This window comes from Heterocephalus glaber, unplaced genomic scaffold, assembly GCF_053883595.1.
Source record: "Heterocephalus glaber isolate CG9 unplaced genomic scaffold, H.glaber_assembly_v1.0 deba00001606, whole genome shotgun sequence".
In the NCBI taxonomy this organism is placed as follows: domain Eukaryota; kingdom Metazoa; phylum Chordata; class Mammalia; order Rodentia; family Bathyergidae; genus Heterocephalus; species Heterocephalus glaber.
The window spans coordinates 32,377,180-32,404,819 of NW_028258377.1; the positions used below are offsets into that span (position 1 = coordinate 32,377,180).

The 27,640-nt window shown below is 38.9% G+C and overlaps 1 protein-coding gene across 6 annotated transcripts in view; it reads right to left on the reverse strand.

Moving 5' to 3' along the window:
• Positions 1–27,640, reverse strand: part of Sgcd (sarcoglycan delta) — a 959,917-nt gene that overhangs the window by 390,932 nt on the left and 541,345 nt on the right. For all 6 annotated transcript variants that reach the window (XM_004836500.3, XM_021240731.2, XM_087194525.1 and 3 more), the window contains one exon: positions 15,739–15,927. In XM_004836500.3, coding sequence (XP_004836557.1) covers positions 15,739–15,927 — 189 coding nt within the window. The remainder of the gene's footprint in view (positions 1–15,738; positions 15,928–27,640) is intronic.

Genomic DNA, 27,640 nt, shown 5'->3' on the forward strand with positions numbered 1-27,640 from the left:
CATCTTTAGTGCCCTAAGCACATGAAATTCATGAACAATATTTTCCACATTGTATGGCCACTCATGTCTTCCTCTTATAACTTTTCTTGCTTACAGAGATTCTTATATAGGAACAAGATCTCCCAAGAGACTAGATGTCTTGAATCTATTCTATTTCTAGCTTAGTGGTTTTGAGAGAATTGTAGCTTCTCATCAGTGCATGGCTATATGTATACACACACACATATGTGTCCATATGTATGCGTACGTATTTCTATACATACGTATGTGTATGCATATGTTTGTGTGCATTTGCCTACATGTGTACACATTTGGTACATTTTCTGAGGGGGAAGAGAGCTGAAGACTAGGTTAAAAAATAAGAAAAGTAAAAAAAAAATCTACTACACAGAAAGAGAGAGGAGGAAGTGCTTGTTTTCTCAATTGGTATCATGAGTGAATTTTACATCCAGGGCACAAATGTTGGTCAAAAGATAAAGCATTTCCACCAGAACTTCTGGTGAGGGGAGAAATTCTCTATTTTTGATGGCATCATATACACACTACCTTCAACTGTGGCCTTTAATGCCGTTGTAAAACTCTTGATGGTTCATGAAAACTCCTCCTGTATTTTGGCAAGAGACCGCTTATCATGACTGGTTTTGCTGATACAGTAATTCCTCATTTTCCCCCTCATGATGGACATATTAGATGGCAAGAGAGGCTCAGGGAGACACCATTTTTGAGCCAACCCTTTTCCACATCTCTCCCTTGCAGATGTATACAATGTTAGAGATAAAAGCTGTCTTGGATACCACTTGCTTCGTTTTGTCAGTGTATACCACGTTGCCCAGAGCGGAGTGTACCTAAGGTCACAGAACTTGGGACAAAGCCCAGACCATAATTCAAGTGTCCTGACTTTCACAGTGATGAGGCTCTCTATGGTTCTGGAAAGAAAACGGTAATGATAGCTGTTTAGAAAAAAGCTACTAAGTCACTGTGTACTTTGCTTTGCAAATCTTCAGGGAAAAGAAGGAGTACCTCTCATTATTCTTGAAGCACTGTCCTGTCAATAACAATAGCTAGTCCCCATTTCTTATCCTTTCGAATGAGCAAAAGCCCCTCCATGGGAGGGAGGCTGACTTCAAACACAGAGAGGAAAATGACCTTCCTATAGTCTACAGTACTCAGAAGGTACTGGACCTTTTCAGACCCTTTAAATGTCAGGTGCTTACCGGATTTCTCCTTTTTCAACTGCTTATGGGCAACTATAGCCTAGCGATGGACCAAAGGTTTTTAAATTCAAACAATCGCCACTTTTCCTTTCAAGTATAAGCCATGCATTGCTCCCAGAGCCAATTTTGCAAAGTGCCACATTCATTCTAAACATTCCATGGAGTTCATTATGCATTTTTAAGAATGCAGCCCTGAAGCAAATAATAAGATATAGAACCAATTCAAAGGAACATATTCTGGTGCCTAACACTGGCTGTTAATGAACCTTGGAGAAATACCACAAGGATGAGTAGTTTTCAGAATTATGGTTCAATACACTGACCATCTTGAGGCAAAAGTCAATCTAAAGAGAAGAGGTTGCCTATGCTTCTGCTGTTAGAATCCTAGTGTAACTCAGGACATTCACTGTAACATGGGCTTGCGATGCCCTCCCAGGAGTCTGTCCATTTCTACTTGGAATGATGTTCATTTTCATTCTGCTGTCCGTACCTCACTGCACAGCCCACAGGCCTTAGGTTTTCAGCATGAGACTTGTGACTCAGGCTCAAGTCAGTGATCATAATCCCCTTCCGTGGCCACCACTGCCATTCCAGGCATGGTCAAGTGACCCAATTCAGGCCAGGAAAACAGGTGTCCAGTTTTTCTGGATACCCAGGGTAAGAGCTCTTGGATTTTCTGAAAGATTTCTTGAAGCAGTATCTTCTCCTCGCAAAACATGGACAAAGAAGACAGGAACAGATTCCTTTGGTTCTATCTATATGCAAAATTTATTAGGGAAATGATGAGGCAATTAATAAGAAAGTCCAAATGCCAATCAAACACGAAGGCATGCAATTAGAGAATAATCCCGTAGGACTAAACATGGCCTTCTAAAGACTCCTGCAAAGAGAATGGCTTATGCAGCAAAAGAATCTGGCTCAGCATATGGGAAAGTTATTCGTCTCAGGAATAGAAATCCTAGAAATATCAGGAGATTTAAAAAAATAATAGCTATTCTTTTTGACATTTAGATGATCAATGTAATTTAAACTGTCATTCAAATAGAATAAAAACACCTAGGTAACTTTATGAGATATAAGATGAACTGAACTTAGAAGAACATACCCAAATCAGATTGCTAAAAATTTTTTTTTGCTTCCATAAAAGAAGCAATGTCTAGTAGACTCTTTCTCTTCCATTTTCAGAATATGAAACAGGTTGTAGAAATAATCACCGATATCCATGATAAAACCCATAAATCAAAGAAAAGAGTAATTGCTTTAGAATTATTAGCATTAATTGGGAGGCTCAGAAATATAGATCAACTGAAATCTGACACTTAGAAGTTAGAAAGGCTACTATTTACATGGAAAAGCTATTTGTGCAATTAACTGAAATTAATTATGCTGTGTAAGTTTCATAAACATCACAGATCTGGATTTTTGACTAATTAAGCTTTAATTTAGTTGAGAAAACTAAAGCACATTAGAAAATCCTCTTCACCCATTGAAAGAAAAGAGGTAAAGTCATAGTTTTTCAGAATACTCTGGAGAAATAAACAATTTAGAGAAAGCTGTTAAGATAGAAATTAGTCAGTTACCCAAGCTGTAAAGCCATATTTTGAGGTTAAGTTGTCCATCATTTTCTCAAGTGTACCCCTTAATTAAATGCAAATAATCAGAAATGGCAGTTAATAGATTGCTATCATCCCCTGATTAGGTAGTGGAGTCCATTTATAAGACTTTAAGGTTGCTGTGGACGTTGAGAAAAAAAAAACAAATGGAGTATGTTTTCCTAAATTTCTCATTCACATCTCCCTTGCTGCAGATATTTGTTATTACAGTGCCATCTTCAAGGGTAGCCACGAAGTTAACATCAACCATGCCAACACCATTTTTACTACAATATTTGCACATTCGATATTCAATGAGAGATAGGAATACTGTCTTTGAATAGACCAGCCACAGGCACAGGGCTTAAAAGGAGAGGACTTTTGAACCACGTGATATAAACTTCAGAATATACAAATCAGAGGCAAGGCATTCTGGGTGAAATGGCTTCCCATGAACGGCCATGGACACAGCAGGGCAGGGGATCAAGGACAGTGCTGCTCTGCAGCCTCCAGCCTAGGGGTGCAGCTCCGAAGGCAGACTTGGAATGGCAGCGCACATGTCCTGCCACCACACACAGACTCTGTGCTCAAAGCTTTTTCACAGTCAGGAGCTTAAGACTGTGCTGAAGCAGCATCAGCTTGTTCTTCCTTCTATTTGGAGTTACCCACAGCTCTTCCTATGGTTGTCAAAATCTTATGCCTTCAGGCTTCTTTTACAATTCATCTTTCCAAAATGAAAAATGTTGACCCGTGTCCACAGCAGGCCACACTCAATTTCTGTCACGTTTCTCTCTTTCCTTTAGAGGGTTCCTCATAATCAATAATGACTCTATTTGGTAGTTCCTTCTTTACAGGCCATCTTATCTACCAGATTGATAATCATTTACTGTTTCTCAGAGTTTTATTTCAACTTAAATCAGCAATAATGTGTACATATAAAATATGTGATTGGAATGTTTACGATAATGGTGATTTTCAGCAATACTCACATTAAATAAGTTTTTAAGACTTCATCAGTCGTTCTTCTAAAAGTGAACTCACAGCTAGGCATGGTGGTCCACACCTGTAAACTGAGCTCTCTCCGGGGCTGAGGCTGGAAGATTGGATGTGTAAGCCCAGCCTGTGTAACTTAGTGAGTTACCAAGTGAGACGCTGTCTCAAAAAGGCGGGTGGGGGGAGACTGATGATGTAGCTCAGTGCAAAGCCCCTGAGTTCGATCCCCAGTACTGCAAAGAAAAAAAGTTTTTTAAAAAATTAAATATGATTCTGTGCTGAGTCTAGCCAGTGAATCCTATTCTTTTTATAAAGCAGCTGTCTCAGCATTCACGTTGTTAATAATAAGAGCTCACACAGGGTGGCTATCATACTCTCCTTTCTGCTTACATCTAACCTTGGAAATGTAGATATTATTAATCCCATTACTACACATGACTAACGCAAGGCTCAAAGCTGTAAGCTACTTTGCTAGTACAGTATCACCTAGCTTATCAGAAGCCGAGCTGAGGTCTATGCTGCCATTTGTCTTCTCCAAAGCCCGCGAAACCATGCTGCTCTCAGCGAAGATCACATTTTTCCCATATAAGGATCCTTCCTTGCGTCAGTCGGCGACATGACTTCAGAGTAACTCAGCACAATGAGAGTCCAAAGGAAAATGAGCCAAGAATCTGAGCAGTCTGGACTGTGAGGATTTGTTCAGTGTAATTAAGTCTGCTGGTTCTGAGGCTTCACAACCTCTAAGTTCAATGAGCAATTGGTCCAATAAAAGCAAAGAGAATCAATAAGATCCATTAGAAAACATGAAGAGAAGACAATTTCATGAAAACTTCATGGGAGGTAAAGCATCAGTTGGTCAGCTGGAAATTCAAAGTATCATATTTGTAAGTAGGCATTAAACTCCAGAAATGAGTGACTCTTAGGGTTCTGCACACTTTGTGCCCTCCTGTTGCCTCTTTGAGACATTTTAATAATGCCGCAAGCATGGGGACTGGGGCTCGGAGGAACGAAATCATTATCTTAACAGACTGCAGGAAATCGAGAGAGGGTGGAGTTCAGATTTGAGAGTTCTGTGTTAAGCCCTGCTTTCCGTCTTAGCTTGGCCACTTAGTGCAACTTTAGGAAAGCGACTTGACCTTTCCTCTATGCTGCAGTTTCCTCAGCTAAAGAGAGGATAATCACAGGATTTGCATGCTCAGGTTGTCACAGGAATTGGAATGATACAGCCCAGGAAGTGCCTAGTACCATGCCTGCCAGGGAATAACCTTTAACATGTCGTTCTATTTATGACAATAAGCTGTCTGCAAGTCAATGTCAATGCACATATAGTGGCCAAATATTGTTTGATGCTAATAAAGAAAGCAAAGGACTTGTGATGAACCGACTTCCTTTCCTTAAAGGAAGTATTTGCATTAAGTGTGGGGAATTAGCCTGTACTTATCCTTATGGGTGAGGTCTCCCAGGTCAACTATGCTCTAGCCAAAGGATCCATAAGAAAGCAATTAGCCTGACTCATCCTTACATTTTTTCTGTTTATTTATGAGTCTTCCCTTTTTCCTTTGGGGTTCTTATGTTTAATTTTTCTTGAATCCCACAAGTATTATGTAAGTATTGTACATGCTCAACAAAATATAGTCAACAGCATAAGGGACAAGGAAAAGTCATTTTCTGTCACTCTCTTCTATGTGCCTCCCACTGAACCACTCCCCCACAAAGGAAACTATTGTCACATTCTCCAGGGTTCACATGCGACAATTACCAGGTCCTCACCTCTTGCTCCTTTGGCATTGTTTGGTCTTCCCTTCTGGCGTCTCTGCAGCTATCTCATCTTGAAAGTCTTTTTTGATTATGCCAAACCATGCCTTTATACAGTCTTACACCATTCATTTAGAGTTGCTCTTTTACATGTATTGCTCTGACCATGTGATTCCTACCTTTCCCTGCTAGACAGAACAGTCTGGGAGGTAAGAAGATCTGCTCTTGTTTACTTGTGTACCTCCAGCAGGCAGCCCACGTTAGTACTAAATACTTAGTACTTGGCTCACAAAAAAATAAAATAATACACCTCAAGTTGTTGAATGAATGACTGTTTTTCATTAGTTGTCACCAGAATGTAACTATAATGATATTAGATTTAAAGAGGGAAGGATTTCAAATAAGAACCATTCACTTAATTGGGACTAGGAAATTCTTTTCAAAAGAAAACCACAAAAGTCAAAGCACAAAGGTTTCCACGAGTAAATGAAATAGACACAAATTAGTGCTCAGCCTTCATTGCCAAGAATTGCAATGCAGGTGTCAACTGAGTGTATCTGAAATCGCTTATGTGAACTATAAAACACTAATTTCTTAAATGGCAGCCAACTCTGAATGGCACCAAACTGATTTAACCCAGTGAGTGGCTGAGTGACCCACATGACCATTTTCCTCTATCTTCGGGTTTTAAGGACTGTGCTTTTCCTTTTACAATGATGAGGTTATTACATGGAGAGAAAACATGCTTCTTTAACATGGCAGATCACAGTTCTGAATGTTAGTGTCAGAACTTGCTGAAATTGACCCACCCAAATCTGATGGTTAGCTAAGGATGAGGATGTGCTGACCTTTGCCATATATATCAGACACAGACTCAGTTACTCACCGAAGTCCGTCAATGGCAAACATTGCTGAGATTTTCTTTTGAATACTACAGATTGAACGAACCTAGGGCTTCATACCCGCTAGGCAAACACTATCACTGAGCTACACTCCCAGCCTAATGTTGCCATGTTCCAATGCCCACTGTTCTTTCTTAATTATTTTGAAGTTGGGAGGTTGATCATAGTACTTTTAGGTAAGAGACTAAGAACTTCTCCACTTAAAAAGATTGCATAGTAAATGAAAGCTGGTCAAAAAGCATACTTTTACGGTCACAGACATTCAGTTAGGATTCTCCAATCAACAGAAAGGCAACCCTCCTATGAGGGAATTCTTTTCCCATTCGTTACCACTGTTTATCATGGCAATAGTGAGATTATGTACATGCATCTTAATGAAGGCAGAAAAATAACTCAAGAGACAACCAAACCATGACTCTTATAACACAGGCACCAGCGGTATAGATATTGTCTTCTTAAAATTATTCATGAAAAGACAACTCTCAAGCAGCCAATGGCTAAACTAGTTTTAAAATGCCCATTCCTCATCTTAGCTACTCAGTGACTACCACTGCCCCTAATGGTATACAAGTAAAATTCTTTATTTATGACATATATATTTTACTTTTTTACAGTAAGCATTTTTATAAAGTAAAAAGCATAAACTTTGATGTTGTATTTGTCTGGGTCTTACCTTGCTATTTACTAGCTGAAAAAGCTGGGCAGGTTTATTAATGTCTCTTGGGCTCACTCTTTTCTTATATAGAGGAGATAACAGGACTCCCACAGGATACTCAAGAGACCCAATGTCGCCAAGTTCTAATTGGCAGTGTTCACTTTTATCAATTCTGAAGGTGGGAAGTTGTACTCAGAGAGGATCTAATGCCAAGTGAGTGTTCACATATGTATTGTGCTTGGGGTAGAGATAAGACATTTTCCAAAGACAGCTATGACAATGGTGCTGCACCAGCTTCCTGCAGATTCCAGAATGAATTACCACAAAACCAGTGATTTAAGCCAACAGATATTTATTTTCTCTCACTTGTGGAGATCAGAAGTCCAAAACTAAGTTGTCACCAGGCCCACATGTCCCCTAGACAGTCTCAAGAATTTGTCTTTTCCCATTTCCAGCTTCTGGTGGCTTCTGGCATTCCTTCCCTCGATGTGTTACTTCCCTCTCTGACTCCAGGATCATACTGTCTCCTCCTCTCTTGTCTGTATCAAATCTTCCCTTGCCTCACAGTCAAAGATACTAGTCATTCAGTTTAGGGTTCATCCAAATAATCAAGGAAAAAGCTCTTCCTCTTAAGTTCCTTAATTTATATAATACTCTCTTTCTTCCAAGTAAGTTTTTACATTTACAGAATCCAAGAATAAGGTCTTCGACATATCTTTGGCTGGGGCCCAGGAACACAATTAAACCCACTACATTCACTCACCTCACACACTCCTCTAGAACCTTGTGGTTCCTCCTAAGTGGAGTCTGTGAGCCGTCGTAGGACTCTGTGTCTGCCTTCACCAGAACAGAGACTCAGCAATGGTACCCGCCGGAGCTCAGTCATTATAATGCTATGCACTTCCCCATTCTTTAAGTGAACCACGCTTGTTGGAGCCCAGCAATGACTCGGAGCCAACCTACACTAACTCACACGGAAGGATCATTGCGGGTATTGTGGTCAGCTGAGATCTGGCTACCACTTCGAAGCTCTCAGGCCTCAGAGCTGATTTTTTAAAAGTTCTTTCTATATTCCAGATAGTAGACCTTTGAGGAACAGCTGGTAAATTCTTTTCCCTCACATTGTGGTTTTTCTTGCTGTGAAGAAGCATTTTAATAAAATGAGATCCCAGGTGTTGATTCTTTGTGCTAGTTCCTGTGCTACTGAGGTTTTGTTCGTAAAGTCTTTTCCTACACCAATGTCTTCAAGAGTTTTACCTAACCTCTCTTCTAGCAGGTTCAGTGTTTCTGTTTTAGGATTCAACTAGGCCAATAATACTGCTTTCTCTTATTTGCTGAGCAAATCTGTATATTAACTAGAAGGAAGTCTCCTGTTTCTAATCTATTTCACACTCCATTATTACCCTTCTCTTCACGTAATTAAAATGTAGCAGGTAGCTGATACACTGGAGGGAGTGTCTGTATTAAAAATTCTTCATAATCAAATTCAAGCACTCATCTCATTTATGATCTGTCTACCTCAATAAATCTACTAATATTTCACTCTAAATGCCATATAAAGCTCTATTAACCTATCTTTATATATTTTAATTTAAAGTGACTACCTACTCATAACTTTGCCCCATTCATTTATTCAGTAAACACTCTCTAAGTATCTACTATGGGCTAAGCCAAGTGTTTAGAGCTGTGTATATAAAGATGAATAGCTTAAGGTGACTGTCTTTTGATCTTACAGACTAACAGGGAAGATGGACAAGAAAATAAATACACACAGTCCTGACATCAAGCACATCCAAGGAGGGAGGAGGCATGGGCTCAAACTGGATGACTTCAGAAAATAAATACGAAAAAAGAATCTTTAAAAGGGCAATTGTAGAGAAGATCAAATGTAGATTCAATTTTCAAGTGAAATCTGACCTCTATTAAGAAAAGGGAGTCCATGCCCTTCCAGTACTGGGCCCCGTAGCATGTGGCTTTGGTCTCCCCGGCCATAGCTGCTGAGGCCTCCGACTTATGAGCACCCAAGCCCTTTATAATATGATGTGCAAAATATCCTGGGACGATAGGGTTCTCTGTTTGTGCTTTCACTTGGGTAATATAAACAGAGAAGGACAGGTAGAGGTGGGCAAAAGGGAACGGTCCTTACATGGGGAAGGTGAGAGCAGATGCAACCTGAAGTTGCAAGTAAGCAGCAAACAGCAATAAACAGAGTTCACCACAGCAAGGAAATAGTGAGGGAAACTTGCCTGCAAAATGAGTCTTCTGAGGCCAGCCTGACACCATGCGGTCCAAGAAAGCCAGAGGGAGGGTGTCCCAAGAGGACTGGGTCCCCTGCTGAGGCTCACCCTACTCCCATTGGCGTCTTGCATTCCTCGGAGGTTCCCCTTCCCTTCCTGTGACATGTGCACCCTCACTTTCTTCTGCTTGAGTTAGTTCGATGGGGTCACCGTTCCTTGAGCCTTCCCAAAACAGATGACCTGTCAGTGTCCTGAGTTATGGAACCCGCTGGCCATTCTCTCTGGCTCTTACTGTTTTACAATATGTCCAATTTACAAGCATTAGAATGCCTTCCCATGACCCTCAGTGGATCTTTATCTTACTTTAGGGTAAATAAATCACGTTTTAGACATCACACTGCACAAATTCAATTTGTCTTCATGAAAAATAGACCTCGGAAAATGGACAGCATTGTGTAGTGATTAAGAAAACGGACTCTAGAGCCAGATTTCCTGCAACCCAAGGCCAGCTTCATTACTCGCCATGCATGTGACCTTGGGCAGTTACTGTACTCTCCTATTGTCTATCTTTGAACATGATAATGATAGTGCTGTCTTACAGGACGTCTGTGAATACTGGCAGAAATTATAAAATAAGCTCTGTCCAAGTTTTTATTACACAAATGGATGTTTGTTTCTTACATGGTCACAAATAACAATGATCTGGATTTTGTAATTCTTGTGGCTAATAAGAGAACCACAAGTCAAGATCTCTGTAATACAGTTATAGATAATACAAGGTCATATACCCAGCACTGACCGTGTACTTGATCTACATTATCTCAAGTGTGTGCTCTACAAAAGACAAATTATAACGCACAGAGATTGTATACCAGCTAACTGTATACCAACTGTATACCAGCTACAGGGCTGAGGCTAAGAAAATGGGTGGAACACAACCCTTGCCCCTGAGAAGTTTCCAGGGCAGCTGGTGTGATTGAGCTGGGTCGGAAGACCTCATGATCTACCTTAGGTACATCATATATAAAGTGAGGTTGTCTGATGAAGTGACTCTCAGAGATTCCGTTTCACCTAGTTTTACATGCACCAGAGCAAGAGATCATGCCACACACTGACGATTCTGAAGCTGTTTCAGTTTTGCCACTTAATAACCACTTGTGCTAAATAATAGGATAGATGAACAATCCTGTCGTATTTAGGTCTCCAAGGCCAGTTTATTTAGATTGGGCTACAGAAAATGCTGGCAGAAAAAGAAATAACCTTGTATTAAGTGAGACTTTGCATGGCCTAGGGAAGGAACAAAAGATAAAATTGTAGCATCAACAGAAGGGTGCCTTGGAAGTCACCCAGCCTAACAATTCAATTCTATGATGAATCCCAGGAGGAGTCAGGGGAGGGAGTCCATCGCCTGCCAGGTTAGGTATGCGATCCATGACACTTATTCTAGATCGTTTTGTGATGTTCATCAATATGTCAAACTTTCTCATCATCTAGGATCCAGAGTCAGACTACGTGGGTTCAGATTTCCACCCTTCCACTTTATAATTCTGGGAACCCAAATCAAGTTATTGAACCTCTCTCTCCCTTGTAAGGATGGGATCATAATGGTATCTACCTTGGTACAATTTAACACAGATAATATTTTCAAACAAACACCACAACGTCTGGCACAGACTGAGCTTGCAAAAAAAACAGTCACGATGATAATGACAATGATGATGGTATCAAACACTATATAAAGCACACACTGTATGCCACATTCTGTTCACAACACTGTGCATTCATCACCTCCTCTAATATTCACAACAGTCTTCTGAGAAAGGCCCTGCTATTACTATCAGAAAACGGTAGCACAGAAAAGTTGAGGAATTTGTCAAACACCAAAAAATAAGGGGCAAAACCAAGAATTCACTTTAGGACATCTCTCTGCAGAGGCAGAGATTTCATTCACTACAGTGCTGTGTAGGATCTCTTGTGACTTTCTGCTGTTTACACTGAGTCTGCCTGCGCATGTGTCAGATGCTACTATAAATGCTTAGCATGCCAGGCATGGTGGCCCATGCCTGTAATCCTAGCACTTCAGAAGCTGAGGCAGGAGGATTGCCTTTCATTCTAAGCCATTCATTCTGAGCTACATAGTGAGTTCAAGGTCAGCCTGAACTACATAGTGAGACCCTCTCTCTAAATGAATGAATAAAGGAATGAATGTATACTTAGCATGAATCAACTCACTGAAACTCCACACTAGCCCATGACTCATTTCACTACTACATGTGCGTTAAATGCTTACACTAACACAAGGGGACAAAGGAAAGATGAAGACAATACAAGGAGAGGACTTACAGTGCTCAGAGAAGTGAGCCAGAAGCTGAACATTCACAGAAAACATCACTGATACCTTAGATGGATGGGGCCGTCATTACTCATAACATAGGATGAGCAATGAAGACAATGAACCATTATGTTAGCTTCCAAATTTTCTTGAAGAGCCAGATCATTACAGTAATCATATAGTAATTGATAACAATGTAGTGGAAAGGTTGAGTTTTGACATCAAACACCTGCTTTTCACTGACAAGCAGTGTCTTTCAGCGAGTCATTCAACTGCTGTGGGCCTTGGGTTTTCTTTCAGTATAAGCAGGTCAGTAATACCTAAATTGTACAGTTGTTTTAAAATTTAACTAGAGAGATTTGAAGTGTTATATGTACTATCTCACACAGATGACACACAAATATTAGTTCCTCCATATAGCACAGCATGTGATAAACTATACGAAGTTGATTTTGCTGCATTTGTAGTATCATGAAGCCCATGCTCTTCAATGTGGAGCAAAGTCAAAAAGTATAACCTTCCTCTCCCATCTAGCAATGAACATCAAAATATTCTGCTAAGAGCAGAGAAAAGCAAAATAATTTTCTTCGTATTTGCCTCCAAAACAAAACTAAATTTTGGTTGTACATCCACAATGCCATATTGGGAGGGCTTTTCCAGCATACACCTCAAAAGATGACATAGAAATGCAAATCCGACAACAAATAAAATTCTAGATACCTAATTGTGTATAACTTTTGAGGTCCTCAGAAACTTTCAGTTGATACCACTTTTCTGGTTCATTGTTACTCAGGGGTTTGATTATGGTGTAAACTTTTCCAAATCCCAATTTATGAAACAATCCCAGCATATAAAATATTCACTGATTCTATGGACGTTTAAAATTGCTACATAAAATGCTTAGCTCCTACTTTTATTTTCTTTGCTCTTTCATCTTACATTCTGCAGCATAACATTAATACCTCATTCTTTTTGCAAGATCTTCATTGTCAGTAAATTATTATTTGTGGTATAGAATTATAATTCTAAAAGAATATGTTTTATGGTGTGATGGATGGAAAAATATGCTTTTAACTTGTAGGGTGAGACCAATTTTCCAACACTTCAGTTCTATTTCCTCAAATGCATTACTGTCATAAAGCACCAATTATGGTTAATAATGACATTATTCTCACCTCAGTAAGTACTTGGTTTGGTAAAGCTTTAAGGACTCTCAACTTTGGCAATCAATTTTGTTAACTACAGGAAATGGTTGATTTCGTATAGATTATTACCGTAATGTCACATCACACCCCAAGCTCACATACACTCAAGAGCTAAGTGGCTCTCCACATACATTTACATAAACTTCTACGGAGCTTGCCAGCTAAGATGCATTCTGGAAGCTGTCTTTGTATATTTTCAGTTATCAAGGATGGAGCTATTTTTCATCCCTCCTGCTTCTAAAATTTCTGATTATATAAATGACAAAAATCACAAAAATAAAGAGACTAGAAAAAAATTACAAAAATAGACAGAATAAAGGATTGCTCTTAATTAAGCAAGAGGTTAGAGGGACACATAGTCAAATTCAAGTAAGAAGGTAACAAACTTGATCTTATGTTTTGGACCTCACCATCCAATTGTCTTACCAGCCAAAAACTGGAATTCTCTCAAAATGTTTTCTCATCTCTCAATTCCTACATCCAACAACTACAGTTGTATTCAAAGTGTCAATTCCATCTTAGCTACTGTCCAAGCTTCACCTGTTTTATATTCCAATACTAAAGCTTTTCTACTTTATAAGTTTTCAAAATTCAATTTAAGAACATTATAAAACATGTACAATAGGAGGCAATTGTGGTTACTTGGACTTAAGACCAAATGGACCCAAGGGCCCTTTCAGACCTCTAAGATGCAAGAACTTTCCTCATTCTTTGGCCTCCTTGCAGCCAAGCTTTCCAGACAACAAATCTGTTCGTGTCACTCTTTCCTGCTTAAACGTGTCTCTGAATTCCACTTGTCTATAAAGTCTAAGTCCAAAAGGTATTTATTAAGTCCAATTAAGAAATTGTGCAAGCTATTACCTTGGACTCCAAACATCTCCATGGAAACTGACCAGTATAGGAAGGAGGTGTGATCAAAATATATGGTAAATGTTTAAATTTTAAAAATTATAGTAAAAGACACACTGCCAATAATATCTCTCAAAATATTCCTCCTCACTTTGACCACACTTATCTCATCATTCTTGGCACATTTTGAAGCAGTTCTGGAAGCCCTTTTTTTTGAATGTCTTAAAGGGTTGAAATAAAAAATATGTTGAATGCTGCTGCTGAGTCCCATCCAATGGATAGGTGGGCTTGGAAAAGCAAACAGATACGGCACTGTGCAACTTCTAGCTCTTTTCCAAAGTCAAACTGACCACGAAAGGTAAATGTTTTCAATAGATTCAGGACATTGAGGCAGCCACGACAATATTACTGAAGACTTCCATAAGTGCTTCAAAAAGTGCCAAGAATGATGCATAAATGTGTTCAAAGTGAGGGGAAGATTTGGAGGTGGATTAATGATAATCTGTCTTTTACTATTATAAACTAAAAAATATAAACATTCACTGTATTTTTCAATCATAACTCAATCTTTCAAAGGTGATAGTGAATTCCAAAAGCTTTTCCATATATGTTGAAGCAAATCAACTTTTTCCCCAAGATAGAAATCTGTAACATTAACTTTTCATTTTTTTTTTTTATTTAATAGTTTTCTAGCTTTAACCACAAGTATCAAGAAGTGACCCATTCCAACGTCTGAAGCAGTATTTCTAACCTTGGGGGTTTTTTTTGTACCAGTGATCGAACTCGGGTCCTTGCACTTGCGCAATAGGTGGCTAAACCACTGAGCTAAATTCCTGGCCACTAATCTCGGCTTTTAAACACCTACTTAAACCACGCATCAGTAAGCCCTACCATGAGGAGAGGATGAAGTTCCATCTCTCTGGGAAGGAAACGAGTGTAAAACTTATATGGAGCATTAATGGCAAAAAAAGGTACTTAAGTGTAGACATGTAATATCAAGGAGGGGTTTTCCACGTAGGGAAAACAGAAGAGCAGTCCAAGCACAAGGAACTGCCTGGACTAAGGCCTGGAAGTACAGGGTGTCAAGCATAAAAATGAACCATATAATTAACAAAAACAAATACCTATTATCATGAAAATCCCATTGTTAAAGAAATGTAACCATAACAAATTTATCAAATAAGAGATGCTTCTATCAACTGTCTAATTATTAACTTTTGACATCAGGACAGGAAGAGGTTACTCAGGGCCATAACTTCTCATTTGTAAGTTAAATTACTTTCCTTGCTCACGTTAACTACAATCACTAGAAAACCTCATAGTAATGACAAGTTATTTTGCCATGATATACTTTCCATCTGAACTTCAATAAGTAAATGCAAAATCTGTACACGGATTCTAAATACTGACAGCAAGAATTTTTTTAAAAGAAAAATAGATTCCTAAACAATGAAACAGCTTGATTTCTCTCATTTCCATCTTACCCATGTAGTGGCAGAACTGTTCCTCTAGAAACTGAGGGGATTCTCAGTTAATCATATTGTTGGAAAGGAGGAATAACTAGACAGCTAAAGTTCTTAGATAATGCTCAAAGCTTTATTGTGCTCAGATTTTTTTCAGCTCTCACTTTACGAGACCTTTTATAATCACTCCTGAAGTTAGGTAAAACACTTGTAATTTATTCCATATTTATTCCTGCAATATTTACTCAAAGTGCTTTAAAGCCACAGGACAAATAATGCAGTTATCAAAATGAAGAGAAAGAATATAGAAGAACTTAAAGAGAAATGCCTCTAAATTGAATTATTAGCCTCAGAAGAATTACATTTAGACAGAAATTCACATCCATATCCAACCTGAATAGAAATTCTTTTTAATCCCAATACCAACTTGCAGGATATTTTGAATCCTGCTACCATCCCGTTTTCACATTCCTGCATCATCTTGCTTCATGCTTCCCCTGCCCCCAAGGAGTGCAAAACAAATGCGTGTGGTTTTACTTACAATTGTGAAGTTCATGACTTTGAGAATCCAGATGGTCATGGCCAGGTTCACCAATATTAAAATCATGAGGAGCAGGACAAAGAAATACAGGCATCGTTTCCGCCAGCCGTAAATCCCCACTTTGTATACCTGTGGCCCCTCAGAGCTGGGCATGGTGCTCCGGTGGTGTGTGTACTGTTCCTGAGGCATCTGCAACAAACAAGGTGAGAGAGAAGCACTAACATTAAACTGCTGAGAGAGAGAGAGAGAGAGAGAGAGAGAGAGAGAGAGAGAGAGAGAGAATCAACTGATAAAGAGATAAGGGTGACTTCTGACAGCTCTAAAACTGCCTCCTCTACTCCTCTAGACAAAACTGGCTCCACTGGATGCTTGCTTTAGTCCTATTTCACACAGCCTTTTTTCCCGCTGGGTCCTGAGACACCTACATCTGCACATGCGCCAGGAGGCAAGGGACTCCGAGGAAGCCCTTCTCCCCATGACTCAGAATTCCAACGTGCTTTCTTTTCAGAAACTCAAAGACCTAAAAGTAAAACTTGGAATTACTCTGAAAAAAATTAACTCTAGAAGTTCATCTTCTTAGAATAAAGACATTATTTGGATATTTTACTAGGAGACAATTAAAAACAAATTCAAATGCAAACATTTGGTATTGCCAGACAGTTTGCAGCAAAAGTAGCCATTGTGACCTTTCTTCTTCTTCAGAGTTAAAAACGGACTGACCCATAGCTGAGCCTCATTTGAACTGGGAATCTTCAACAAGTGACAGTCTATTAAAATCCCCCACTACCCTCCATGTGGGTCCTTGTATCAGGCAATTCTAATCACTAGTAAATAGGGAGGTCTAAGTCAAGTAAAATGTGCACATGCTTTGGAGCTTATAGGGTGACAAGAAAAGGAAGTAGTTAAACATTGAGATAAATTATAAAAATATTTATCAATCTCAGATAATACGTCAATCTTCTTGAAAATAATTTTCCTAAATCCCTGCTGTTGACAAAAATGGTCCTTATAGTAGCATTACTAATTAGCTTCCAACACAAATCCAGATAATCATCCTTTAAGTTTCTAAAGTGAAAACAAATTTTAAAATTAAGTCCAAACAAATCTATACAATGCCCATCACACAAAGTTGTAAATAAACAAGTACCATGAAGTATGGTTTGCTAAAACGAAGTTGCATGAGCTTGGTACCAAGGACTTTGGCACACAGTTTGCAGGGTGCAGTATCCCTCATCCGCACTGGGTCTTGAGCCATGTGAGATGGCCCCTGTGGCTTTTCTCTATCTAGATTACTGCACAACCTTTATGTTAGTGTTTTTACTTCATTTGGCTCTCACACAGGAACACTGTCTCTCTTTATTCTCACCAAAGCCAAAGGCAATTAAATTAGTGGTGCCAAACTGACCAATATGATAAACCAAAAAGCAGGTCCTAAAATCATAACCTTAGCCATTAGGTCATCATTCAGGGGTTTAGAAGATTGTTAGAGCATCAGCAAAACGTACACATAAAATCTGAATATTTCCCATAGAACCCATGGCCACCTTGCTGCAAACCACATCTGCCTTGCTCCAAACAGTACTTAATGCCAAAATCTGAAATCAGTATCCATATGTATTTATAGAGTGAGTAAAAGAATAAATCTATAAATTATGAGCAAATGAATGAGTTTCAATTTACTGCTGGCTCTACTGCTGTCTGGGAGTAAGCAAAAGTCCAAGCCCAACACCACCATGAAGTTCTTGTAGTTATTCTTGCAAATTTCCATTTCAGGCTCCACAAACACTGGTTCCCAGATAGGAAGCTTTATGCTATGAGATGTCTCAATTCATTACTCAGCTCCTCACACTTCTTCTGTAGATAAGGGATGTGTCAGAAGATGATGAGAACACAATAGAGTCATCATTCACTGGCCTTTTTATACACCAAGATCAATCAGAATTAGAAAATATCTTCTAAACTCAAAGGAAATTATACCTTTATCTTCCATTAAATCACATTTGAAATAGAAAATAGGAGATAGATCTTTCTCAAATAGGAAGAGGGTAAAAAAAGGAATTAAGATGTGTTATGTACACGCACCAGCTGCAAACAAGGAATGTAACCATTATTACTGCAAACACGTACTAATATAAATACATGAAAATAATCATAGAATCTTTGATTCTTACCTGCAAAGTCTTTTGGTTCCAGTTTCCCAATTTAAGAAAGAGCTGAATTAAGATTAGAGAATAATGCTCTGGTTCCTGGCTAAAGGGATTGTGATAGGGGAACGATATGAATGACACTCTACATCTTCTGCAAGAATGAGAAACAGATACACCACAAATGAGAGTAGGGAAACATCATACAGCCACCACACCAGTTGCTTTTGCTCTATCACATGCTTCAATGAATAGTATCATTACATAAATTAGGTACAAATAGTCATTTACTGAAATCATATGTTCAATAAATATAAGAGGGTAAGGATATGGATACCATGGTTGTGATTTTTCTTGCATACATAGATTTTTAGAACAGAATGCAGTAATCACTTTGTAGGGATTCTCAGTCCTAGATGTACATTACAGTCACTTCTGCAGCTGTTGAAAATATTTACACTTAGGTTAATAATCACAGGTCTAGCATTCCAAAATCATTTTTTATAAAAGCTCCCCAGATAATGCTAAGTGTACACTTGTATTGTGTTGGTCTACAATAATGGCATGCAACCTTGACTATATATTTAAATCCAAAAGAAACTTAGCACATAAAATTCTGATCTCTATCAGTAGAATCTGGTGCTGTTAAACAAAAGAAAAAGTTGCCCAGATGATTCTAAGCATGAGAAAACATCTAAAATCCGGTTTTCATTTTTTTTCCACAGAATAACCCTTTTAAGACAAAAATCTTAAGAGAAACTTTATATGTAAAACAGCAGCAGGAAAACAAAACACATATGAGGGTCTGGCTACCTTTGAGGCAATGCTGTAGAATCTTTGGGCTTCTAAGAAGTATTGATTCTCACTAATGTCATTATTCACCAGCTGAGATAATCAAGGCCAGTATCTCCCATGCAAGTCACAGGGTGAATTAAAAGCTGAGTAGGGATTAGAACTAAGAGCCTTTCCTGCATGATGTAGCAGCGTGTTCATAGTCCATGAAGCTCCTGTACCCTGATTGGCTGCGACTGAAAGGATGAACCAGATGAAACAAAATCCTCCAGTTTCCAACTTGTAAAATCAATAAAGAACAGGAGTAAGCAATTTTCTGCAACTGCTTATCAGAGAAGGCCTTGTCCAGCAAATATAAGGTAAAGAACGCATCTGTGATCAATAATCTTACACAAAAAGGAAAAAATGTAGACACACTGAGATCATTAATTTTTCTACTCAAAAAAAAAAAAATCAAAACATGTGTAAATGATAAAGACAAAAGAAGAAAGCCAACGTCTAATCTATATTTTCTCTTGTTCCTTTCCAGAAGAAATTTACTGTCCAGGGAAGGAAGCTGAAGTTGCAAGTCCTCATTTGGACAGGCTTTTCTCAAGGTGTTGGAAGGGGCCCCAGTCATGCCTGAACATAGTCAAACATTTCTCTGTAACTGGAAAAAAATCAGTTGGTTTAATTTTAACTAGTTAAATCCTGATTTTTTTTTTTCTATTCTGAGTTTCCATTGGGTGGCTTTGGAGCATGCACAGGCTCCTTGCAGCCCTATAAGAGGACAATGAATCATGGGCTAATACAGTGTAGGAGCTATACAAGGTATTTATTTGGGCCGCAGTCACCTCCCTGAAGAGGGACTTTTTGCCAGCTTGGCTGGTATAGCTGCATCTTCCAGGATTGCTCTTTCCATCTAGAACACAAATTCCCCATGCATAATGACAAGAAGGTACCAGAACAAAAGGGCACCTTGCAAGATGAATGTGACTTATAGTGGCCAGCACCAGAAATACTATGGTAGTGGTAGAGGGAATGGAAACAGGAAATTTTCAGCTGTGTAAAATTTTAATTGTAGAATTCAATTTTCATTGACATCTAGTCAAAACAGAAATTCTCTTCTGTCAAGAATATCCAATTCATCACATATAATTATGAATGCTACACAGTTTTCTATTTTTTTCTTTTTTTTTTTGGTACCGGGGATCAAACTCGGAACCTTGTGCTTGCGAGGCAGGAGCCAGAAACACTGTTTTCTTTTTTATAGAAATTACAGCAAACAGAATTAATCAGAGCACTTGTATTTTCAGATTATGTATACCAGGTGTATTTCTATGTAAAGTTGCAAACTTTATGTATCATAATCATCAATTAAAAATTTCCTGTCAAAACCACCATAGGAGATAATTATCTTTCTATTAACTGTTTGCCACTGGCACTCTCTGCAGAGATGTCATTTGAAGAGGTAGACAGAGGCTCTGCAACTAAAATCTATAGGAATATGTGAGGCAGTGAAGTATTAACAATATTACTTTTCTAAATTTTGTGAAGTCACCTTTTAAAAATTAATACTTTCATCTCCCATTCTAAATACACAGTTATGGTTTAACTGAAGTTTTTCATTCCTAATTTTTCAATTTTTTCTTAAAGCAGACACTCCAATTATTCAAGCTTCTAGCCTCACAAATCCCAGCTCCTCTTGGTCCTGCCCATCAAATGTCCTAAGCAAATTCCGTGAGCTCAATGCAGCCTCACAGACACTGCTGCCAAGCTGGACACAACGGGACAGTTTTATCTGTCCTAGGGAGAGTTCTCTTCAGAGGTCAGGATGTGTAAAATCACTCTGGGAAATACAGATTCTTATATCTCTCAACAGAAAGATCCAATTTAGTAAGCCTGAGGTGTGCCTCAGGAATTTGTGTTTTCAACAAATACCAAACTTACACTGATACAGGTACCTCAGGGGACATGCTTTGAAATCACAAATCTAGCCCAGTGTAGAGATGAACCCCGCCCCATCGATGCCCTCTCTGGTGGTGTTTTTTCCCCCCGTCATCCAACTTCCTCTCACCTCCCCACACAGATGCCTTTCCCACCCTTCATACCTTTGCTGTATTCCCCTCCTGGGGCTTTCATTGCCATCACCTCCACCCAGCAGTGTGTTTGTGTTTTAAATTTATTTTTAGGGGAGTGTAGGTATTGTTTTGCACTCCTGAATAATTTTTTTTTAAACCTGCTGACAACTTCACCGAGCCCTTAACCCTTGCCAAGTCATTTTCTAAACAAGTCTCACGTACTAAACTTTACAAGGTGGTCATCATCATCATTATGAGGATTTATTATTTAACAGATACCAAAACCAAGGTGTAGAGTAAGTAAAGCGGTACATTTAGTATTAGACTCTTTACAGTTTTGGCATCTTGATCATTAAACAGACACATATCTTTACCACCATTCAAAGAAAAAAACATGTCCCCAGTTTATCGTTCACGTTTTATTTCTTTCATGGGTTTGTTTCATTTTATGCTTGCTGATATTCAGGGCTCTGAGACCCTTGGTTAGCTCTAAGACAGTCATGTTCTCATCCAAAGGAAAGGGTACATGAAAAAACCAGTCATTAAAATTCAATGCACTTTTTAAATGCCCACTATCCTTGGACTTGTGGAGGTGTGAACAGTGGCAACTTCCCATCCCACTGGAAACTTCAGCTTCTTAGGCATTTGTGACCCAGCCAGCCCAGGGTTCTTTTTCTCCATTTCCCATTACTACCTGTCTTTTCCCAACTCTCTCTCCTTCTTTGTTCCAAGTTCATGCTAAGAGTCAGTGTTCTCCCTTTTTCCTCCTTGAGACAATGTTCAATGTTATTCTTTCATTTTATGTTTCCAGGAGGATGACAGTAAGCTTACCACTTTTAACTCCAGTTCCATCCATCCCACACTGAACTTATATAAATATTTTTCATTCATCTGCTCAGTCATCAAATCATTACAGAGCAATGATCAAATTCCGTATATACTGCACCAGGTCCTCAAGATATGGAAAGTAATGAGAGTTACCCTGCCTTTATGAAAGTCATAGTGAGAGAGAAATACATTGAACATTGTAGAGACAGAATGAATTGTGTTAATGTGCCTGTGTAAACATCTATGTAGCAACATTAAAGAGCATCACAAGTTGGCAGATACTCTCTATAAAAGGACTGACCATGACAGACCTCTGTGAAGATGTAACATTTGAGCTGAGACTCAAAGGGTACCAAAGTGAACACTGGGGTAAAGAAGCATTCCAGGCAGATGGAAGAAATCAAAGGGCAAGGCTCTGATGCATACAAAGCCAGTCACACAACTGGCTTGAAACAGGTGAAGTGGGGACGGGTCTGAGATGAAGATGACAAAACGGGCTGGGATCAGACAAGCCCTGGAGATGAGAGTAAGATCAGATGTCACTGAAGAGGCAGTAAAACACTATGGCAGTAGATTAAACAAGAGGATGATCATCAGATTTAAAATTCTAGGAAGCATATATAAAGGTGTCTGAATTGTCACAGTTATAAAATAAACATCTATTGCTTGATGATGACAAGTTTTTCCCACTTTATAATGATCATGCAGCCAATATACTCAAAAAGCTGGATAACTCAGCCAAATGAAACTAAACCAATATAATATGCTCCACAGGAGGCTTCCCTGCATCTGTGGGGTGAATTTTAAAAGGGAGTCAATCTCCAAATGTACCCATCTCATAATCACAAGACAATAGTAATTTCCATCAGTTTGTTGAGCTTCTCTACATTGTTCAGTAAGATTTTAATTTAAATGTCATTTCTCTAACTATAGGCTCAACTTTATCAAGTTTCTAAAACCTCCTTGAACACGAGTATCACCTAACGTGCATCACATAAATGTGTTTCCTCCATAAACGAATAAATAAAAATCAAGGCAATATTAACTGCTAAAGCATCTTCTAGCAAGAAGTGAAAGAGCACCTATAACATCAAAGATAAGTTAATGAAAACTTATAGAGCTCAGTCTTTCCAAAGGCACATGCAACTGTGCATGTTAACCTAAGCGTGAGTGAATCCAAAGCATTACTCTACTCTTTCACAAGGCTATTTTCAGTGTTCACTTGTTTCTAAACAAATCCAGTAGAATTAAAGATAATCTGTTTCTTGTGCACAAAATGCAATAGGATATTTCCCAAAGAACATAGCAAAACTTTGTTGTTTTGCCATTGGAGGGGAATAAATTCTCAATACTCAAAGCAATGTCACTGTAAACGCCCATGATTCCAGACTACTTTGTTAAAAATAATCGATGTGGAATTTTCAAAAGAGGTCATTCTCAATGAGCATATTACTAAAGCATGATTTTCAGAGTGCCAACCTTATGGTCACAGGCATTCAAATATTTATATGTGGGGGTCACGTAACAGAATCAAGGGCCTGATGTGAATTGATTATGGAAAGCTCCAGGAGAGGATCCATTGTATGACTCTTGTGAATAAAATGCTTCTAGGTCCTATGGTCGTTTTCACTTCAGACACTGCAGCCAACAGCAACACTGCAGTGTCCTGCTGATGCCCACACCACTTTCTCAGGAGCCTCATAACGACCCAACATCAGTCATGGAATCCTCTGAACTCTGTACAAACCTCACTCTCTCTGTGAAGCTGTCACAAAGATCCTTAAACCAGGCCCACCTAAGAGATATCTGCACCCACGTAGCCAGTGGCCCTCTAAGGGAGCTACATGGAGCTTCAGAGCGATGAGCCCACTGCTTGAGAAACCTTGACATCCCAACAAAGACATCAGCCTGATCTGACTCAGGGAGTCATTAATTTGATACTATGTTGACTCCTCTTTCTATATCTAGTCAGTTTCAAATAGCTACTATGAAAATCTTTTGCTGTCCTTCTATGGTTCTTTGATAGGTATAGAAATAATGGAAGGTCTTAGAGCAGAGACACTCACAGCTCATGTCCTACATAAGCACAAGCTTACATTCCAGTCCAACATTATTAGAAGGCATCACTTTCTGTCTGCATTCAGTGTCTGCATTCATTTCTAGCAGAACTTTTTTTTAGGAGAAAAAAACTTTCATCCCTCTCAGTAAGCCATGTATCTGCAAAGTAGTTACAGAAACTACATTATCAATCTCTGCTATGAGAAAACAGTATTAGACATACAAGAGCATCCATCATTGGCAACAATCTGGGAGATCAATATTGACACTATTTCATAAGAAACCGTGGTCTCAGGGAACTCAGGGATGTTCTCACAAACCCCAAACTAGGACATCAGTTAGGATCTGGACTCAAAACTGAGACCTTATTTAAGAGTGAGACAAAGACTAAGCTTTCCTTGAGTATAATACGAGATACTTAGAATCTCCATGGAGGTGTGTTTAATGTGGAATCCATTTAGAAGTACATAAACCAACTCTGGAAGCTGAGGGAGGACAGCAAGTTTTAGGCTCCTCTGGTCAACTTAGTGAGACCCTGACTCAAAATAAAAAAAAAATAAAAGGGCTGATGATATAGCACAGTGATGACAGAAAGCCCCCTGGTCCAGTCTTGAATACTATGGAAAAACAAATTTACAAAGAATGCCACCTCCCCCTGCCAAGCACTGTTTTCTTTCAGGTCCTCCTGCAGCACTGTTCTAGGCACTTGGGAAAACATCAACAAGCAAAAACAATGATACCAGATCTCATGAGAGTGGTAGAAGTTAGTGATGGGGAGACAAATCATAAGCACGAAAAACAAAGTCTATCATATTTATGTTACTGGGTGCTTTGGGGAAAGACCAAAAAAGGCGGAGATAACCTCATGAAGGAGGTAACATTTGATCAAAAAACTCGGATGCATCATTCTAAACCTGGTCCTTTATTGCAAGTTGGGGGCCAGAAACAAATGTGTGAAACGAACACCCTTGAACAGGGAAGAACAATTTCATATACCTGACCACAACTTTAATAATATTTTCATAGTTGAAGGATGTTGCATCTACCTCATCAGGGCCACGCCCATGTATCTTTCAGCAAAACCACTACCTTTGCTGGACAAGAACAGTGCTGTGAAGTCCCCATGGATGTACCTGACAAGAGTCAGATACTGACAATCACAGTCCAGCTGTTACAGCTCCCCTGTGACTTAGAGACTAAGCTGTGTACTAAAATAATATTGAACACGACTCAAACACTTAAGATCAGAGTGAGACACAGGAGTTGAGGGGAATGTGGACAATATAAAGTCCTTTATTTAGGTTCGGGGAGGTGAAATGACTTAATCAAGGTCAAAGAGTAACTTAGTGACAAAAGCAAAGTTGACTAAAATGAACAACAATGCTTCCCAGAAATTCTGGCTTTGATCTTTTTCACTTGAACTCTTTTTTCACATCAGTTTCAACAACCACCACATATTTAACAATACTCAGACATATCACAACAAAATCAGTTTTCTAACATTAAGAAAGTATCCATAAATTACAACACTTGTGCAACGATACCTCTGTGCTAGATACTTAAAATATTTTACTTGTCACAGACATATTATTTTAAGACATTGTGATTCTCCATAGTTTACAGATCAAGAAACTGAGCAACAGAAAGATTAAGTAACCTGTCTGAAGTTATTCAGCTTAATAAAGACATATCAATAATTTGAACACAAAGCTGAGGCAGGAGGATTATAAGTTCAAGTCCAGCCTGGGCAACTCAGGGAGACCCTGTCTCAAAATAAAAAAGCATGGAGATGTACCTCAGTGTAAGAGCACTGCTTGGTTCAATTCCCATCATGACACACACATGATGAAAGAGAAAAAGAAAAAAGAGGAATCTGATCACAGAGTGAATGAAGAATTTCTTAATTCTTGTGTGAAATGCTCCCAGATGTAACTGAGTAATTCCAGAGAATAACACAATCAGTAATTAAAGACATTTTTATAATTTTTTTAGCTAGAATTTCTCAGCATGGATATTAATTTTAAGTCACATTATAGAGTAGTTATTGAATAACTACTATAATTCATTCAGGGTGCATGCCACTCTAAGAGCAGGCATTTTCTCCCAGGAAATAAACCATCTTTGGTATGTTTCTGAAACCCATACATTTTTACAGTGTCATGATAAAAAAGTTACAACAAATTAGGCACATCTTGCTATAGTGATTCAATAGTTCCGGAAAATTAACATTGATCGAGTTGACTTTCCCCTGACAATTGTTTGGCAAAGATCTTTAGCTATTACCTGTGCTCTCAAATGCTGGAAATGAAATCTGGTCTAAGAGGAAACACTCATCTCATTTTGAGTCATTTTATCTTTTTTTTCTCAAACCAAAGGTTCCAGAAACAGATGAAAGGATGTCCAGGATGACAGTAGATGAAAGTACGTACTTTGCATGCTTCCATGTATAGATGTATACATGTCACATGCACATATGTCTACCAAGCCATAATTTTATAATTTGCTTGAGACATTAAGAATAGAGCTCGGTGAGTTTTATAAATCTACATTTCTTTGTAAACGGTATTCAAAGATGGCCCAGAACATTTCTATCACCCTAGAATGTTGTTCTCTCAGTCCCTTTCTTAAGCAATCCCTATCCCACAGCCAGTGACTGTTCTCATTCCGACCATATTTAAATCTTTTAATCCTACCTGCAGTCCTATCAGATGGACACACCAAGGAATGTCTTAACTTTGAAATTTGTGGTCCAGCCACCACGCTGCCTTCCTGTATCTCTTTCCAATAGACACCTATCCCGAGAGAATTAAGCCATAACAATTATGGCCCGCTTTTTCTCCTATGCATCTAGAATGGCACTATTGCCACCACCCTTGGGAGAACTGAGAAAATAGTAGCTCAAATCATTGTTTGTGTTCTGTTATTCAATTGAGAAAAACTCAGTTGACTAAGGTAATGGTGTTAATGCTGGTGTGTAGCTCAGTGACAGAGCATACGTGGGGGCTGAGTTCCATCCCCTACACTGCAGAGAAAAAGAGAAAGAAAAGAAAGATGAAGTCACTGTGTGAAGTGGGCATATTCCACTTAAAGGGAGAAGATCTGCCAATGCCCTCTAACCACTGTACTCCACCAACTCAGACTAGGCATGCCATCTTTAGCTTTTTAGATTTTATATGATATCTTTGGGTGACTTTTATAAGGTCTCTTTGAATGTTTAAATGCTTTGTAACTATTATCATTTTGTGATCCAAAATGTACCCTTGGGATGCTGATTTGTGACCTGCTGTTTGGATCCTCAGTCTGGGAACATGAGGAGCAGGTTTGTCAGAGACAGAAGGCAACAGAACTTTAAAGGATGGGGCCAACTTGAGAAGTTAATGTTTGTCGTAACATGATAAAAATCCTGCTGTCCAGATTCTGATCTATTATCAATACTCAGACTCCTGGAGGAAAGCAATTTATAATGCCGGTAAAGCACATACCAAACAAGAGAGAAAAACAATTTCCAAGGGAAAGAAACAAAAGGAAAGTGCTAGCAACAGTATAGTAATAAGAGAAGAAAGAAGACAACCATTGGTAAGAGTTGGAACAAAAGAAAAACAGCAAGGATGTGCTCCCCAGCAGTCTCTGCTGCCTCCATCTTTCTTCATTAAATACACCAGGCCAGGGAGGGCAGCCCATTGAGGGTTAGTACAACATGATGTTGCTCAACAGTCTTCTTGAAGAAGGGAGCCAGCCCTGGTGTTTATTTACCCTGAGGTCCATGAAAGCAGCTTCAGTGGCTGAATAGTTCAACACTGGCAAGTAGCAGCAGTGTTTTCCAGGCATTCAGAACATATCATATGGAAGTCAAGGCACTCACATGATAGTCTGATCCTATCACCCTGGCAAGGGAAAACAGAACAAGCAGAGAGTGTCTAATCCCTGCCGATTTAGTTTTTATCAGTAAAGTATGCCTGTTTTCATAGATGCCATTGCTTTATCAGTTAAAATAGAAAAATAAAGCAATTCCATCCACAT